Source organism: Pelobates fuscus, chromosome 5, assembly GCF_036172605.1.
Source record: "Pelobates fuscus isolate aPelFus1 chromosome 5, aPelFus1.pri, whole genome shotgun sequence".
Classification (NCBI taxonomy): Eukaryota; Metazoa; Chordata; class Amphibia; order Anura; family Pelobatidae; genus Pelobates; species Pelobates fuscus.
This window is the reverse complement of record NC_086321.1, coordinates 160,357,402-160,373,744: the sequence shown is the minus strand read 5'-3', so window position 1 is coordinate 160,373,744 and position 16,343 is coordinate 160,357,402. Positions and strand designations below refer to the sequence as shown.

The 16,343-nt window shown below is 39.9% G+C and overlaps 1 protein-coding gene across 1 annotated transcript in view; it reads right to left on the bottom strand.

Annotated features, from left to right (window-relative positions):
- The window catches only part of PITPNB (phosphatidylinositol transfer protein beta), a 62,057-nt gene that overhangs the window by 29,032 nt on the left and 16,682 nt on the right, over window positions 1–16,343 (bottom strand). Inside the window, exons 5-7 of the mRNA XM_063454622.1 lie at window positions 11,018–11,025; window positions 6,867–6,941; window positions 5,852–5,935 (exon numbers count right to left, since the gene is read on the bottom strand). Of these exons, the coding sequence (XP_063310692.1) occupies window positions 5,852–5,935; window positions 6,867–6,941; window positions 11,018–11,025 (167 nt within the window). The remainder of the gene's footprint in view (window positions 1–5,851; window positions 5,936–6,866; window positions 6,942–11,017; window positions 11,026–16,343) is intronic.

The following is a 16,343-nucleotide window of genomic DNA, read 5'->3' as shown; positions in this document are numbered from 1 at the left end:
TATGTGATAAATGTAACAGTATGTATTGTTACGTATTTTATTGTCCTTTGTCTGCCATGTGGCTAATGGAGTTTTACCTCTGTCCTTGGAGATAATTGGATTACTTCCCAATTATCTCCAGGATAGAGACTCTGTGGAACTGTTTTGGGAAGAAAAGCCATGCTTCATTTGGTAACAAAGGACTTTCCCTTAACTTTTGAACCACTGGTCTGATTCGCACCATTTTTTAATATGTTGTTCCCCTGAATGGATTGATTGTGAATATGTATTTTGTATAGAGATTGGATGTATGGTTTTAGAGTTATGAAAGTTGGGTAAAAAGTATGTTTTAACTGTAGGTATAATTGAGTTTCCTCTCAGGATAAGGGGAGGGGATATGTGGGATGTAACTGTGATATGATTGGTTGTTTTATCCCTCCCTGTGGGCGGTCCTGTATTTGCAACAACTGTAATAAAAGCCAGACTGGGTGTGCTAGCACCTCAGATCATCTTGTACCTTCATGAAGTTTCGGCTCATGTTTGGGGGATTGGAGAACTACACTCTGGGGATTGCTATAATCACTATACTCCCCAGGGTATCATCGCTGAGCTCTGCTAAGAGCTTGTTCCTGTTCCTGCTCTCTGGAATTCGGAGAGGTCCACCTACTGGCAGCTGGACCCTGGTCTTGGGTCCAGAGTGGGTGGAGTCGGCGAGACCCCAACCAAGCTGCGGCGGTTCGTGGGGTCTGCAGTGGTTATGGTGTCAGGCAGAGTGCTTGGAGACCTCGGAAAGCACTAGGAGCATCCGTCAGCGGAGGGTACCCGGTCGGGGTGCCAGCGGTTCCGTTACAACTACATTGTAGTGCTAAGACAGCCTCTACCAGACAGCAATGAAAGGCGCTTCCGGGAGTTTACCAGACAGTAAAATCCGGCAGTAAAATCCCCATAGGAAAGCTTTGATTCAATGCTTTTCAGTGGGAAGGGTATAATGTGATGCGCATGCGCACCACCCCCCCAGTGGATGACTTCAGAAGTGGCGGAGCACAGGCCCAGCACTGAGGGAGACTGGCGCTGAAATTGGGTAAGCAAATAATCCTTCATTGCTCATGGATTAGGGGGCGGGGGGAATAGAGGAGGAAGGTTTATTGAAGCTGCAATTTTTAAATTGCAGTGTTAAAACTGTCTCTAATGGCTATCTACCAGACTCTGTAGAAGTCCATTAGTGCTGGAATCAGGTAAGTGATTTAAAGCGGTTTTTAATCTTTTCATGGACCGAGGAGGGGAGTTTCTCTAACCTCTATATCACAATATGCCTTTTTTTTCAGAAATGCTTTGGATTGGAAATAAAGGATTTCAAGAAAGCTTTTAATTTCAAACTTCTTAGTCCAATAAAAAGGGTATTCTAAGATAACCAGTCAAGAGGTTCAGTTGGACATCAAAGCAAACATTAAAATAAGAAAATTCTTCCAGACATGGTACTTTCAATTGAGGCCAGGCAGTTTAACCCCTTAAGGACACATGACATGTCATGATTCCCTTTTATTCCAGAAGTTTGGTCCTTAAGGGGTTAATCTTCGATTCATCTGAGTAGAGAATCTTGTTTCTCACAGTAAAATCCTTTAGGTGCTTTTTTGCAAATTCCAAGAGGGCTTTCATGTGTCTCGCAGTGAGGAAAGGAATCTGTCTTGCAGTTCCATGGAGCACTAGAGAGAGGACTGTCCTTCCTCAAGTTTCTCCCATCTCCACACAAACTCTGGAGTTCACTTCTGAATTTCAGGTTCTTCCTCACCTGTATAACCAAGGCCCTTCTCCCCCGATTGTTCAGTTAGCCAGGCAGCCAGAGTCCTGGTTGTTCCAAACTTCTTCCATTTAAGAATTGTCAGTCATTGTGCCCTTTAGAACCTTCAATGCAGTCTAGATTGTTTGTAGCCTTCCCGCACAATCCTATCTCTAGTCTCTGAGTTCTGCAGGCAGTTCCTTTGATCTCATGGCTTGCTTTTTGCTCTAATATGAATTAACCACCATGAGACCTTATATATAGACAGGTGTGTGCCTTTCCAAATCATGTCCAAGCAATTGCATTTGAAACTGGTAAACTCAAAGCAACATGTAGAAACATCTCAAAGATGATCCCAAAAAAATGGGATGCATCTCAGCTAAAATACAAGTTTCGTAGCAAACGGTCTGAGACTTCAGGTTTTTTTTTTTGTTCTTTTTAATACATTGCAAAATGTAAAAAATAATAATACATTTGTTGATCATTATAGGTTATTAGAGGGCTAAGCAGGTATTAACAAGTGAAAATGGCCAAAATGGAAACAGTCATCATAAAATTACTTATACAATTGTAGCATGAAGTCTGCAACGCAAGAAAAAAAATGAATGGGTCTTAATACTTTGTGAATGCACTGTAAATACATTACTAGCTTTTTATATTGACCAAACTTAAATATTGGCTAGTTAAGTGATATTGCTCAATAAATTGTATGCCCTTTCCCACTAAGCGTCAATGATTACACTTTAACTTTCTAAGCAAAAGCACCGCTACCAGTATTTTCTTCATGAGCCATCCAACATCTCTCCCACGTTTGTACAATTCGTTACAAGAAGAATACGTCCTACAGAGTAAACACAATTAGCTGGATTTTTAATAAATGTATTTTATAATTTTATTTTTTTTCGATTTGACAATTTTTATTTCTTACTTTTTTATTTTTTTATTATTTTATATATATATTTATACTATATTTTATAGTATTTTACAATTTTAACATTTATATGTTGAAGAATTACTAGTCACCCAGGCCAGTATATCAACCAGTTATAGTACAACACTGCTGTTTTGCAGAAATGTTTATCTTGAAGGGTGAAACACCGCTGCAATGGCTGTTACACTGATGGCCACTGGAGGCACTTGCGCTACAGAACCCAATAAAACGTTCATGTGTGTTTGCAGCCCCCATAGGAAAGCATTGATTCAAACCATTAATGTGGGAAACTTGGATGCATGTGTGGCGCTAGCCTCACTTGGGCATCAGGTCCCCAATGCTCCTCAATGCAAAGCATTGGATTGGACTGTCGCCGGAGGAGGCTGTGCCTGTTCCACGACGTCATAGGAGGGAGAGAGGTTAGCTGCGCCAAGTGAGCGCTGAAAAAGAGGAGTAAAATCCTTTATTTTATTATTTTTATAGCAGACATGGGTATATCTAGATACAGGGACACTAAAGCATCAGGAATACAGGTCTGTATTTCTAGCCCTTTAGTGTTCCCTTTAAACATTTATATTTAAATAAACGCATATAAAAAAAAAAAAAAAAAATCTTTTCCATATGTGCGCGTGATGGTTGCAGGTATTGTGTGCGTGTTGGTTGCAGGCCGTGTGTATTGTGTGCGTGTTGGTTGCAGGCCGTGTGTAGTGTGTGCGTGTTGGTTGCAGGCCGTGTGTAGTGTGTGCGTGTTGGTTGCAGGCCGTGTGTAGTGTGTGCGTGTTGGTTGCAGGCCGTGTGTAGTGTGTGCGTGTTGGTTGCAGGCCGTGTGTATTGTGTGCGTCTTGGTTGCAGGCCGTGTGTATTGTGCGCGTGTTGGTTGCAGGCCGTGTGTAATGTGCACGTGTTGGTTGCGAGCCGTGTGTATTGTGCGCGTGTTGGTTGCAGGCAGTGTGTATTGTGCGCATGTTGGTTGCAGGCCATGTGTATTGTGCGCGTGTTGGTTGCAAGCCGTGTGTATTGTGCGCGTGTTGGTTGCAAGCCGTGTGTATTGTGCGCGTGTTGGTTGCAAGCCGTGTGTATTGTGTGCGTGTTGGTTGCAAGCCGTGTGTATTGTGTGCGTGTTGGTTGCAAGCCGTGTGTATTGTGTGCGTGTTGGTTGCAAGCCGTGTGTATTGTGTGCGTGTTGGTTGCAAGCCGTGTGTATTGTGTGCGTGTTGGTTGCAAGCTGTGTGTATTGCGTGCATGTTGGTTGCAGGCCCTGTGTATTGTGTGCATGTTGGTTGCAGGCCCTGTGTATTGTATGTGTGATAGTTGCAGGCTGTGTGTAAGTGTGGTATGTCTGTATGTAATGTGTGTATGTGAAAAAAATTTGCTGGCTGTGTGCAATGTAGGTGTGTAGTTTGTGGGTACTTTTGCACCCCCTCATTGACCGGTCTGTGTGACAGGGGCATTGGTTCCTCGGGTGTTAAACTTCCTGCTAGTCAACTGGTGAAGAGCTGTACACTACAGAACTCACTCCTTCACAGTCCTAGAGCTCACTAAGTCAAAGTGCAGGCTGGGAGTATCAGGGCCATGTTTTTAAACCAAACCATGGGCTATGATTCAAAATACCACTGCAAATCACATATTTTTTACCAAACTGTTCACAGTATATTTTCCAAGTACCAGAATACTGCGCTTTGTCTATAATATATGTTAACCGTATTTAAATATATTAAGCTGATGTTTTCTTCAAAAAAAAAAAAAAAAAAAGTATTAACTTGATTCTTTGGTTATGTCACAAGCACTTCAGTGCAAAAACAAAAACAAAATATAACATAAGGAAAAAAAACGTTTCTCTCGGTTCTGCACAGTGAAGAGATGTGAGCTACTCAGCAAGTCACAGATACTGTTGCTGCGTTAGACTAAGTGATGGACAGCCTATGGTATGGGTGGAACTTCTGTCACAGAGTACTTAAAAAGCAATCAGTCCTTTAGGCTCAATTAAATGCTCCATGAACAGGTACTTAATGCCCAAAAGGCCTTATTCTCAGATAATTGGTATATAGTGCATGTAAAGTACTTTAACACTTTGCAGTCGTATACAAAGGAGAACCCCACAAGGGAATAAGGAGCAAGGAACATAGGGACATGAAGCAATGGGGTGTGTGGAGTTTTAACAATTTAGAGTGAAAATAGAAACCGATCAAGTAAGGAAGAAGAGGAGTGATATGTAGTGAAAGAGACAGGAGGAGTCTAACTAAAGGTGGGAAAAGGCGATTGTATAAAAAATAAAAATAAAAATAAAAATTGACAGGGTGATAAAAATAATAATGAAATAAAACTGGAAATAAATGTGAGAAAGAAGGGGGGTTAACGTCCAATCTGGTACAGAAGTGAGAACATAAAACGTGAAGACATAAAACGTAAAGGGGAACAAAAATGAAAACTGAGTGAGCATAAAAAGACACTACCTAGAAAGGGTGTTATGATATGAAGTGATGAACATGCACAAAGGGTGACACAAAGGGGGGATGGTAAGGAAAAGGTAAACATTTATAAATCTGTGTGCTTTCAGCTTGGCTAACTGATTTCTGCACAAGATTTTGCACTTGAGCACAAAAATATGTCATCACTGTCTTTAATTATCAGAGTTTGAAAATTGTGATACAATTCCAATATAACTACCTTGGCACAAATAAAAATAAAAAACATAAAAATACCAACAAGCCATGTACACCTATTTGTTTGCTGCGCCACCTATTTCACAGTGCTGTGAAGATTGTTCTCTATAAATGATAATTGATATTCTGTTAACATAAAATATTTTCATTCCACTGTATGTGTAAATGAGCACAAACAGTACATGACTTAAGTGACAAAGCACTTCATAGTCTGCATGTGTGGAAGTCTGGACATAATGAAAGTCTTCTATTAAACGCAGCGCCTTTAAGGAGAAGCCTGTAGGACTGTTTTTATAATAGCCTCAATCGAATATTTTCCCCTCCCTCCTTCATGCCAGACCTCCTAGTCTTTCTATATTATCATTTATAGCTTTAAGCCTTTGATGAAAAGAACGCTAGATTTGCTAAATTATATCTGAAATTAGCCAACCTGATTTCCATATCCAATATTTCCATATCTTCAATTAAGCAAATTCTAGAACAAGATGCTGGATTACTTACTGCTGGTTCTACTTGAGTTCGATCAGCAATATCAATTTGGACCACTTCCACCGTTTTCCATATATTCGGGTCTAGGCCGTGTACCTGGAAATAACATTTGATATTTCAATAAGAAAAATTATAAAAATTCATATGTATGTAAAAAGGAAAGCTTACAAAATGAGCCTGCGCTGCAAATTGCATTTTTTAAAATAACCATAAGAAAAAAAAATATACAGGGGGACCTCGGTTTACGAATTTAATGCGTTCTCCGGGACGTTTCTTATTGCGAAAAATTTGTAAACCGAAATGCGGCGTCCCATAGGAATGCATTGAAAACCAATGAATCCGTTCTTGAGGTCAGAAAAGTGACAAAATGAGCTGGCATGGAAACCAACCCACAATGCAGAACACATAATAAAAGGCATGCAAACGACGAAGCTCAGCTTCCTACCTTTCCGCAGCTTGAGAAATGCACCAAAAAGTCCCAAAACAACTGCAAAAAATTTCCAGAATGGCTCCAAAACTCGATGCAAAAGCTGCTCCAACACCTCCTCACTCAACACCATGTGCTACCCACAGGCTCCAGCATGCAGGGGCGGTGCTATAAACCTCCCAGGTGCAATGCATCCTGGGGAAACTTGCTTTGTATTGCGAAAAAAGTTTGTAAACCGAGGCATTATTTTCAATGGATTTTCATTTGTAAACCGAAAATTATGTTAACCGAGGAGTTTGTAAACCGAGGTCCCAATGTATATATTTTTTCAAGGATTAAAATTTCAAGTCCTATACTACAATCCAGTTAAGAGTTACTTGCCACTGGCAGTCTACAGGGTCCATGGCATATTCACCAGAACCCCCACCCCACCAGTGTGATTTCTGTTAAGAGGAATTAAGCAGAAATAATCCTATTTTATACAGGATTGGACATGCACACAACTAACAAATAATTAGATATTGGAATCGTCCACAGATTATGGTGCACTGATAGAAACATTGTAACAAAGTTAGGTACATAAAGGTGCAATTAACTCACATTTTCTTGAGTTCCCAAATCTGGTTTGTGCCAGGTTTCAATTTTAATGAAGAAGTCTTCTTTCATATATTCATTCTAAAAATGCAATGATTTTTAAGAGAATTAAACATTTACAGTAATCCTCTTTGAATTCTGTGGTTTAACAGATCAGGCCATGATAATATTATGTGAAATAATACACTAATTTACATACACCGTATGAAATAGTGAGAGTGTGTAGCGCTTGATTTTGTGAACTTACTCCACAGGAGATCCCTCAGAGTATGAAGGGTTGATAATCTATTTAAACAAATAGAAAAAAATATAGTGCACTCTGTGTGAAACGTAGTATTTATACACCACACGATAAAGGACACACTCACGTGGTTTAGAGCCTATTGAGGATTGGCTCTGATCACTTTCGCCTTGTGTCCTTTTAGGTGACACACACCTTACTCTCCAAGTGAAATTTTCCTCAAAAGAGAGAAAGACAGGGGAAAATCGCCCTAGTATTGAAATCTTCAATGTAATCTGACAGCAAATTTAAAAGCACATAGGTGAAGATTGCTTCTCAATCGATTGAGAAAGCCGGACGGAACCGGCGAAACGCGTTTCGGATTCACCTTATATTGTATGTATCATTTGATTTTAAAGCTTATGTAATAAATAGTTATTTTTATTAGAATACATATCTGGTGCATTTTCCATCCTATCAAAGAGGGAAGGAGTCATCCCTAAAAGGACTCACATGCTGATCTACTTTGAGCCAGGTCACAGGCTCTCTCTCAGGTGAGAAGCAATCTTCACCTATGTGCTTTTAAATTTGCTGTCAGATTACATTGAAGATTTCAATACTAGGGCGATTTTCCCCTGTCTTTCTCTCTCTCTTTTGAGGAAAATTTCACTTGGAGAGTAAGGTGTGTGTCACCTAAAAGGACACAAGGCGAAAGTGATCAGAGCCAATCCTCAATAGGCTCTAAACCACGTGAGTGTGTCCTTTATCGTGTGGTGTATAAATACTACGTTTCACACAGAGTGCACTATATTTTTTTCTATTTGTTTAAATAGATTATCAACCCTTCATACTCTGAGGGATCTCCTGTGGAGTAAGTTCACAAAATCAAGCGCTACACACTCTCACTATTTCATACGGTGTATGTAAATTAGTGTATTATTTCACATTGAATTACGACAGGATTGGAGAGTTCCTGGTTTTTGTGTGGGAGCAGCTGTCATATTAGAGCACTTGATATAATTTATGCAAAGCGCCTGAAAACACAGAACACTTTTGTTATACATGATAATATTAGTTGCTTAGCAGGTCATAAAATTAGGTAAATACAAGCTCAGGATGTTTATTTATACAGACTGATGTACAGATCTTTTTAATATATATATATATATATATATATATATATATATATATATATTAAAAAAAAAAGTAAAAGATTACACAGAATATAGAACCAATTGTTGTGAAGAGAAAATGTAAGGAGAGGTATAACACATGTTACAGATTATAACAAGGTTGCTAGATGCATATTAAAGATGTATTTTTTTATTTATTTTTTGGGGGGAGCATGGGGGGAAAAAAAGGTAATGTAGCATACAGCACAAATGTGGTTAAATTAATTTGTATAACACATGCAGAACTGCCAGGCATATAATGCCAATTAAAAAATAAAAACAGTTGATAATTTCAGGACAAAAAAAAAAAAAAAAAGTATATAGGTAACTTTTACTCAGACATCCAGTTGAGCCAAAATCTCAAAGTATATGACCGTTCCAATTTAAAGAAAAGATACTTTGTAATTAAGGAGACACTATGCACCATAACCACTGCAGCTTACTGAAGTGCCAGAATCAATTTCTGCAGCCTTACATTTCATATTATTCTAACACACATATCAAATTAACAAAATATGGTTTTAAATCTGAACGTGTAGCTTCATTTTAAGGCACTGTCAAACTAAGAGTCGGAGTTACACCATCGGGCTCTCGGCACACATAACGTGCTGATGTGCATGGGGACTTGCATGCATTGATCCATAGGATGGAGAACTTGCAAATACAACATTGCTCCTGCTATATGACAACTAGAGCTGGGTGAGCAGCATAACAATTTTAATAAGATGAAGTGTTAATGGTGTCTAGTGTGTCCCTTTAATAACCAGGGCACATGACACAGTAAAAACATTTACGAGGAAATATACGTATCTAAAGAGCACACAAAACATATCAATTATCTCCCATAAATTCTGAAAATCAGGACTCTCTCTTTAGATTAAAATATTACTCATTGATATATGTGTTCTCCTTTGGACCATGCTGCAAAATATAAACGATATAAAGGACAATAGAAAATTAAATATGGTACTATAATAACTATGACCTTCATCCCTGGGCACTTTCCAGTTTCATAATGTGTTTTGTGAACTAGTTCCCTAAAACATATTCAGTAACCAAAGCAAGGTCTAATAAGGTGTGGCACGCTTCCATAGCTACGCTCCCCAGGCATTCTCTGTTTCAGTGCATGCAGAGTTACAACATAATTCAAGAAATACATAATACTAAAAACTCAGTAAAACCACGAGACTTGCTCTAATGAAGATACTACCTGGCTTAAACATAGTAGTTCACTCCCTGGACCAGATTTAGAGTTTAAACTAACAAAGTAATGCATAAAGATGAGAATAATAACAATTAACACCTAAAATGTGTGCTAGACACAATTGTAAATAAAGAGTTTTCATTACTTTAAGGAAGCATCAGTTTTGAAAAATAGAATTATTCACTTAGCTAGGAGTGGGTGACCAAAAACACCCCCAAAAAACACTGCCTATCTATAATCTAACCCTTTTCCCTACCCCACATCAAACCCACAATCCTTCCTATATTCCCACCATCTGGTTCTAATTTCACCCCTCATTATACCTCTCAAGGGATTCCCTCTGCTGATGTCACTACTAACATGAGCAGAGGGATTTCCGAGCTCACATTGTACAGAAGGCCCTCTGCAGGACACAGAGATGAGTGCTGGGCTCTCCTGTCAGTCTGGAGACACTAACTGGCCGAGGGGACACCCAGGTATCAGAAGAAACCTGGGAGGTGGGGGGCTTTTTTGATGCAGGTGGCTGGGGGCAGTGATAGAGATACCACGACTGAGCAAGATCGATTTTCTTAAGGCCTATGTGCAGTGCTCACATTGAGTGCTGAACATAGCTATTCTGTCAGCTAATTTGTCTGCCATTAACTGTGGTCCTAGGTAACACAGGGACCCCCTATTTTCAAAAGGTATCAGCAGTGATTTAACCCCTACTGGTACTTTTACTGCATGACAGTGTATGCTGTCACTAGGCATTAAAGCCCTGCACTGCATGACAGCATAGGCAGTCATGTTGTCATTAAAGGAACACTCCAAGCATCATAACAACTTAATCTAAAACTGGCTTGCAAAAGGTACATGTCTTTCCAAGACAGTTTTGTGAATAGGGAGTCACTGATTGGCTGAGAGCGTCAGTTGACCGCCACTCCATGCTTACTAAAACTGAAATTTTAGAAGCCGGATGCTGCCTGGTGATGGTGAGTAGGGGTTACTCCGTTTAGAGCGTTTTAACCCCTTGAGGCAAGATTGCACCCAGGGTCCTCCTGGCCCAATAACAACCTCAATTAGATGAAGTTGTTGTGGTGCCTTACAGAACCTAAATTGTTTAAGTGGTTAACAGGTAAGCTCAGCAGCTCAACTTAAGTAAACAAGACTGGCTGACTGATATCCTGGTTTGGTGAAAGTTCAATGTAGAAGCTGCAAATGCAGAACTTAACATGTGAATATCTTTTTTTTCCCTTCAAGTTATATATATATTTTTTGCATATTTTCCTACGGTTATAAATAATGCAAAATAGACAAGGCATCAACTGCAACCTGGAGTGTCCCCCTAATTTAGACATAAGCTTGTAAGGGAGGACATTGTGTACTACTTGACAACGTCCTTCGCTTACAATAACTGTGCAATGACTAAAAGACCTGCAAAGAGTGGGGCATCTGAAAGTGGTGTGACAGAAGAAAATGTGGTTCAAAAGGTGATTCCTACATATTACTAGCACACTAAGCAGATGCCTGAGGCAGACATAGAATAGCACAAAAATTTAATCAAAAAAAATATATAACTTACCGTTACAACTGGAGCACAATGAACAGGAACAAACATAGAAGAAAAAGCAAAATGGAATTATTATTAACTTAAATTGATATTTTTTATTAACATAAAATAAATATAAATCTCAACACACACACCAGCCACTAAAAATATATTGACCTGAGAATGGTTATGCAGCACATAAAATGCAAATGCCCTTTTGCCATGTATTTATCCTAAGCTTCACTGTCTTGACAGAGGGTGCAATTTAAAGGGACACTCCACTACCCAAATACTACAAATAAAAAGCACGGTTTAGAAGATATACCCCCAATGAAAATATGCATGCATTTAATGTATTATTTCATTGGGTATATCTAAAAACCATTTGTAAACGATGGAGTGCTCTTGTCTTTAGCCTTTCTAACCCCAGCTATATTTTCTTTTGCTGTCCAATCACAGACTTCCCAATGCCGCACAATGAGAAGTCATAGCAAGACAGGTGCTCTGGACAATTGGTGCCTCTTGAGTTTAGCTCCAGTGAGATAAACTACCAGGAATTAACATAACCAGTTGACTGCTTGAAAGCCAGAGGGTGGAACCAGGTCAATTTATAAAAGTACTCTTCACACATGAAGCTTTACAGCAAGCTAAAGTGCTTTAGCCTTGTTTGCTTGACAAACTTGACAAAAAAAGCCTTAAGCATCACCCTTTGTCAAAATTGTCAAGTGTATGAAAAATTAATGAGAACGTTTTAAAGAGAAATTGATCAGAAATGAAAAAAAAAGAAAAAACGATTATGAAAGAGGACGAGAATAAGATACAATAGGAGAAAGGTAAGACTGAGGTGACAGATACTTTACGCTAAAGTTGTTTTGGTGCTTAGAGTATCCTTTTAAAACAGCATTGTCATGCCAAACTTGCCTTTCTCCTATTGTTCCCTTTTCTCTTCCTCTCTGAGAATCTGTTCACCTTTCCTTATTTCTAATCTAGTTTTCATTAAAACATAAGACAAAGTAGGGACTACATTGTCTTATGTATTTTTCCTACACTTGACTTTCTTTGAACACAGGAGGAGCTCAAGTCAGCTCCAGTTCCTGTGTCAAGGAGAAGGAGGAGTACTTTTTTTTTTACACAGGAAATGGAGCAGATTTACGCTCCTCTTTTGGGCAAGCGTAGGAAAAAATACACGAGACAAGGTAGTCCCTACTTTGTCTTATGTTTTAAAGAAAACTAGATCACAAAGAAAAGAACATACTCTGAGAGAGGAAGAAAAGAGGAAACAATAGGAAAAAAAAATAAGTCCGGCATGACCGTGCCAGTTCAAGTTGTTTAACTAAAGATGAAGAGTTATTTACTTCACTTTAAAGATGATCAAAATATGCGATTTTATCAGAAGTCCACAAAGGTTTGTATACAGGTGTGTAGCCAATACTAATCTGGGGAAGCCAGGGCATGCATGATTCAGCTCTGCCTGAGAATAAATGCACAAAGGTAATCCATATCATGTATGCAGTCCTCCATGCAGTATCTGCCCCATTTTAGAACACAACGTTTACACAGAGTTAAAATGGAGTTGTCCTGCTATCCAGCTAAATCCTGGCAGAGCCATGATAAACATCGCATTAAAAGGAGGAATACACATTTTTTGGGGGGGGGAAGTAACCATTCCCTAAAATGCAAGATAAAGGAGTACATCGGTTATACCATTTGTTCTTATTCCACTGATATTTTTATATCTTAAAACATTTGATATACTGTATTCATCCGTCACAAAGAAAGGTGAAGCGATAAATCACAAACCACGGTATTGCCACCAAAATAATTCTCTGCACAATTTATCAGTTAAAAGGAGGAGAAGACTTGCAGAGGACTGACTGACAACTTAATAACTTGCTTCGAGAGATAAACTGATCAACCAAAACATTAAAACCCCATGACAGGTGAGGTAATAACAGATTATATTGTTACAATGGCAACTGTCATTGGGTTGGATATATAAGGCAGCAAGTGAACAGTCAGTTCTTTAATTTCATGGAAGAAAAATGTACAAGCGAAAAGATCAGAGTGACTTTGACAAGGGATAAATAGTTATGGCTAGACAACTTGGTCAGAGCATTTACACAGCAGGATAAGGCATGCTGCCACACTGCAAAAATTGTTCAGGAACGGACTGAGGAACATGACTACAAGGTGTAGTCTCCAAATCCGATCCATAGAGGCCCCACCTCCCAACTTGTAGGACTCAAAGAAACTGCTGCTAATGTCATTGTGCAGAATACCACAGGACACGTTCAGAAGACTTCTGGAGTTCATGCTTCGATGCATCAGAGCTGTTTTGGCAGCAAGAGGGGGCCTACATTACATTAGTTAGGTGGTTTTAATGTTGTGGCTGATCAGTGTATATGCTTATTAAAAATAAAAAGTGAATTTATGCACGTACGTACTTTGTTATATGAATTTGAAAAACAAGATGAAAGTAAGTAGAAAAAGTAAAGACAGAATTATTAAATCCAAACATAGGTGTAGATCAAGGTTAGGCTACCTATGGCCCATGTTAAAATAAACATCCAATGTAGGTTGGATTTCTAAAAGATACAAACACAACCTGTAGGCTTCCATGTATGACTAAGCTGGTGAATCAGATGCTTTGAAGGACTACTAAAGTCACCTAGACTACTACTTCTCAATGAAGTGGTCTGGATGCAGTGGACCTGTCCTTTTAACCCTACAATGTAAAATATTTTTTATTTTTTTAATTGTAAAGCTCCCAGCGTAGATCTCCCTCCCTTGTCTGATGTCACAGCACAGGGGGGCTTCATGCAGTCCAATCACAGGCTTCTCATAGAGGAGACTGTGATTTAATAGTTTTGCAGGCTCTGAGTACATGCGAGCAATCTGAGGAGACAAACAGAAGGATTTCTAAAATAAAAAACAAAATAATATATATCTATATCTTTATATCTATATCTTTATATCCATGGAGGGAGGCAAGAGGGTCTTCACAGTGGGAGAGAGCAGTCATTCCCCATGCAGCACAGAGCAGAGTTCCAAGGTTGTCTAACAAACATGTGCCGGTGTTGTAACTAGCTCCTGACACACAAGTGCAAATAATTCTGAATGTGCAATGTTTCAAACAAAAACACTACACATCCAGGCTTCTACCTCCATGATCACTTGACATTACTAAAGTGGTCATGGTGGTTGAAGTAATCCTTTAAATCCATCTCTAGTGGCTGTCACACTGACAGCCACAAGAGAGGCTTCCGCTGACCAAGTAAAACTCCATCACATAACCTGGAAGCTCATAGGAAAGCATCAAATTCAATACTTTACTATGGGGAACCTGGTTGTCGCCAGCAGCACTTGCCACACACAAGATTCTCTTTAAGAAGCATTAGATTGCACCAACAATTATTATTATGGTTATATTTATATAGTGCCAACAAATTCCGTAGCGCTTTACAATGGGTGGACTAACAAACATGTAATTGTAGCCAGACATGTTTGAAGCACAGGAACAGAGGGGTTGAGGGCCCTGCTCAATGAGCTTACATGCTAGAGGGAGGGGGGAATAGTGACACAAAAGATAAGGGAAGTATTAAGGAACTAGGAACAATAGAATTCACTGAAGATTTAGTGTGATATATATATATTTTTAACAGTTTAATTGATATGCTTTTGTGAAAAGTTGAGTTTTTAATGTTTTTTTTTTGAAGAAGTGGACCCTGGAGAGTGGCTTACGGAAAAGGTAAGTGAGTTCCACAGGAACGGTGTAGCTCTAGAGAAGTCTTGAATGCAAGCATCAGAGGTAGGAGTACGAACAGAGGCTAGACGTAGGTCTTCAGCAGAGCATTGGGGCCTAGACGGGACATACTTACGTGTTAGGGAGGATAGATAGGTGGGACTAGCATTATGTAGAGATTTAAAAGCAAGAAGCAGAATTCGATATTGAGCCCTATATCTTACGGAAGCCAATGCAGAGACTGACAGAGGAGTGAGGTGTGGGAGGTGCGGGCGGACAGGAAGATGACTGCAGTAGTCAAGGCAGCAGAGGACAGTGGCATGGACCAGCACCTTAGCCACATCTGGCATGGACGCGGCAGGATTTGGCGATCAACTGGACATGAAGGGTGAAGGAGAGTTCGGAGTCAAAGAGAAGACAGTCAGCAAGCCTGTGTAGTGGAGCACCATTAACGTTGAGGAAGACAGAAACAAGAGTAGCAACACTTGAGGGAAGAAAGACCAGAACTTCTGTTTTGGACAAGTTGAGCTCAGGGAGTGGGCAGCCATCCAGTTAGAAATAGCAGAGAGACAGTCGAAGACACTAGTCAAGAGGGACGGGGAGAGATCAGCGGATGAAAGATAGATTTGCATGTCATCCGCATAGAAGTTATATTGGAAGCCAAAGGTGCTGATAAGTTTACCAAGGGAGGCAATATAGATGGAGAACTGTAGGGGACCAAGGACTGAACATTAGGGGACACCAACAGGGATTGGGGAAACAGGGGGGGGGGGGGGGGGGAGAGAGATAGAGCCAGAAAAAGAAAAACTAAAAAAGCACTGGGAGAGGTAGGAGGAGCACCAGGAGAGAGCAATATCTCGTAGACCGAGATTACAGAGTATGGGAAGAAGCTGTTCATGATCAACAGTGTCAAAAGCAGCGGAAAGGTTTTCCACACAGTACTGAGCACGGAAACCAGACTGAAGTGGGTCAAGCAGAGAGTTGGACTCGAGGAAGTCTGTCAATCTCACATACTCAAGTCTTTCAATGATCCTGGACGCAAAAGGCTATAGCGAGATAGGGCTGTAGTAGGATGGGGAGTTAGGGTCAAGGCTGTTTTTTTTTTTGGTTTGTTTGTTTGTTTTTTAGAATCGGGGTTACAGTTGCATGTTTCAAGGGTAATGGAAATATGCCAGAGGCGAGGGAGAGATTGAGAATGTTAGTGAGAGGCAGAGCAAGAGAAGGAGACAGAATACAGGTGAGATGAGAGGTAATAGGATCAAGGGAGCAGGTGCTGTAGAGGGTGCAAATGAACATAGAACAGCAGAGGGAGTGGGGTTGGGGGATGTATTTTAAGGGGAAGGAGAGAGATGAGAGATATCTTTCCTGATTGTAGAGATCTTGTCAGTGAAGTGAGTTGCAAAGTTTGTGGCGGTTAAGTCGGTAGGAGGAGGAGGAGCAACAGGGTGAAGAACAGAGTTAAAAGTGTGAAATAGTCGTTTGTGTTCACGGGAGAGTGTGGTTATGAGAGTATTTAAGTAATTTACTTTTGCAGAGGAAAGAGCCAAGCTGTAAAAGTAGTTATCGAGTCAGCTTGGTGTGCCAAGGTTGTAGTTGGAGGCACCTGCTGCGTTTAAG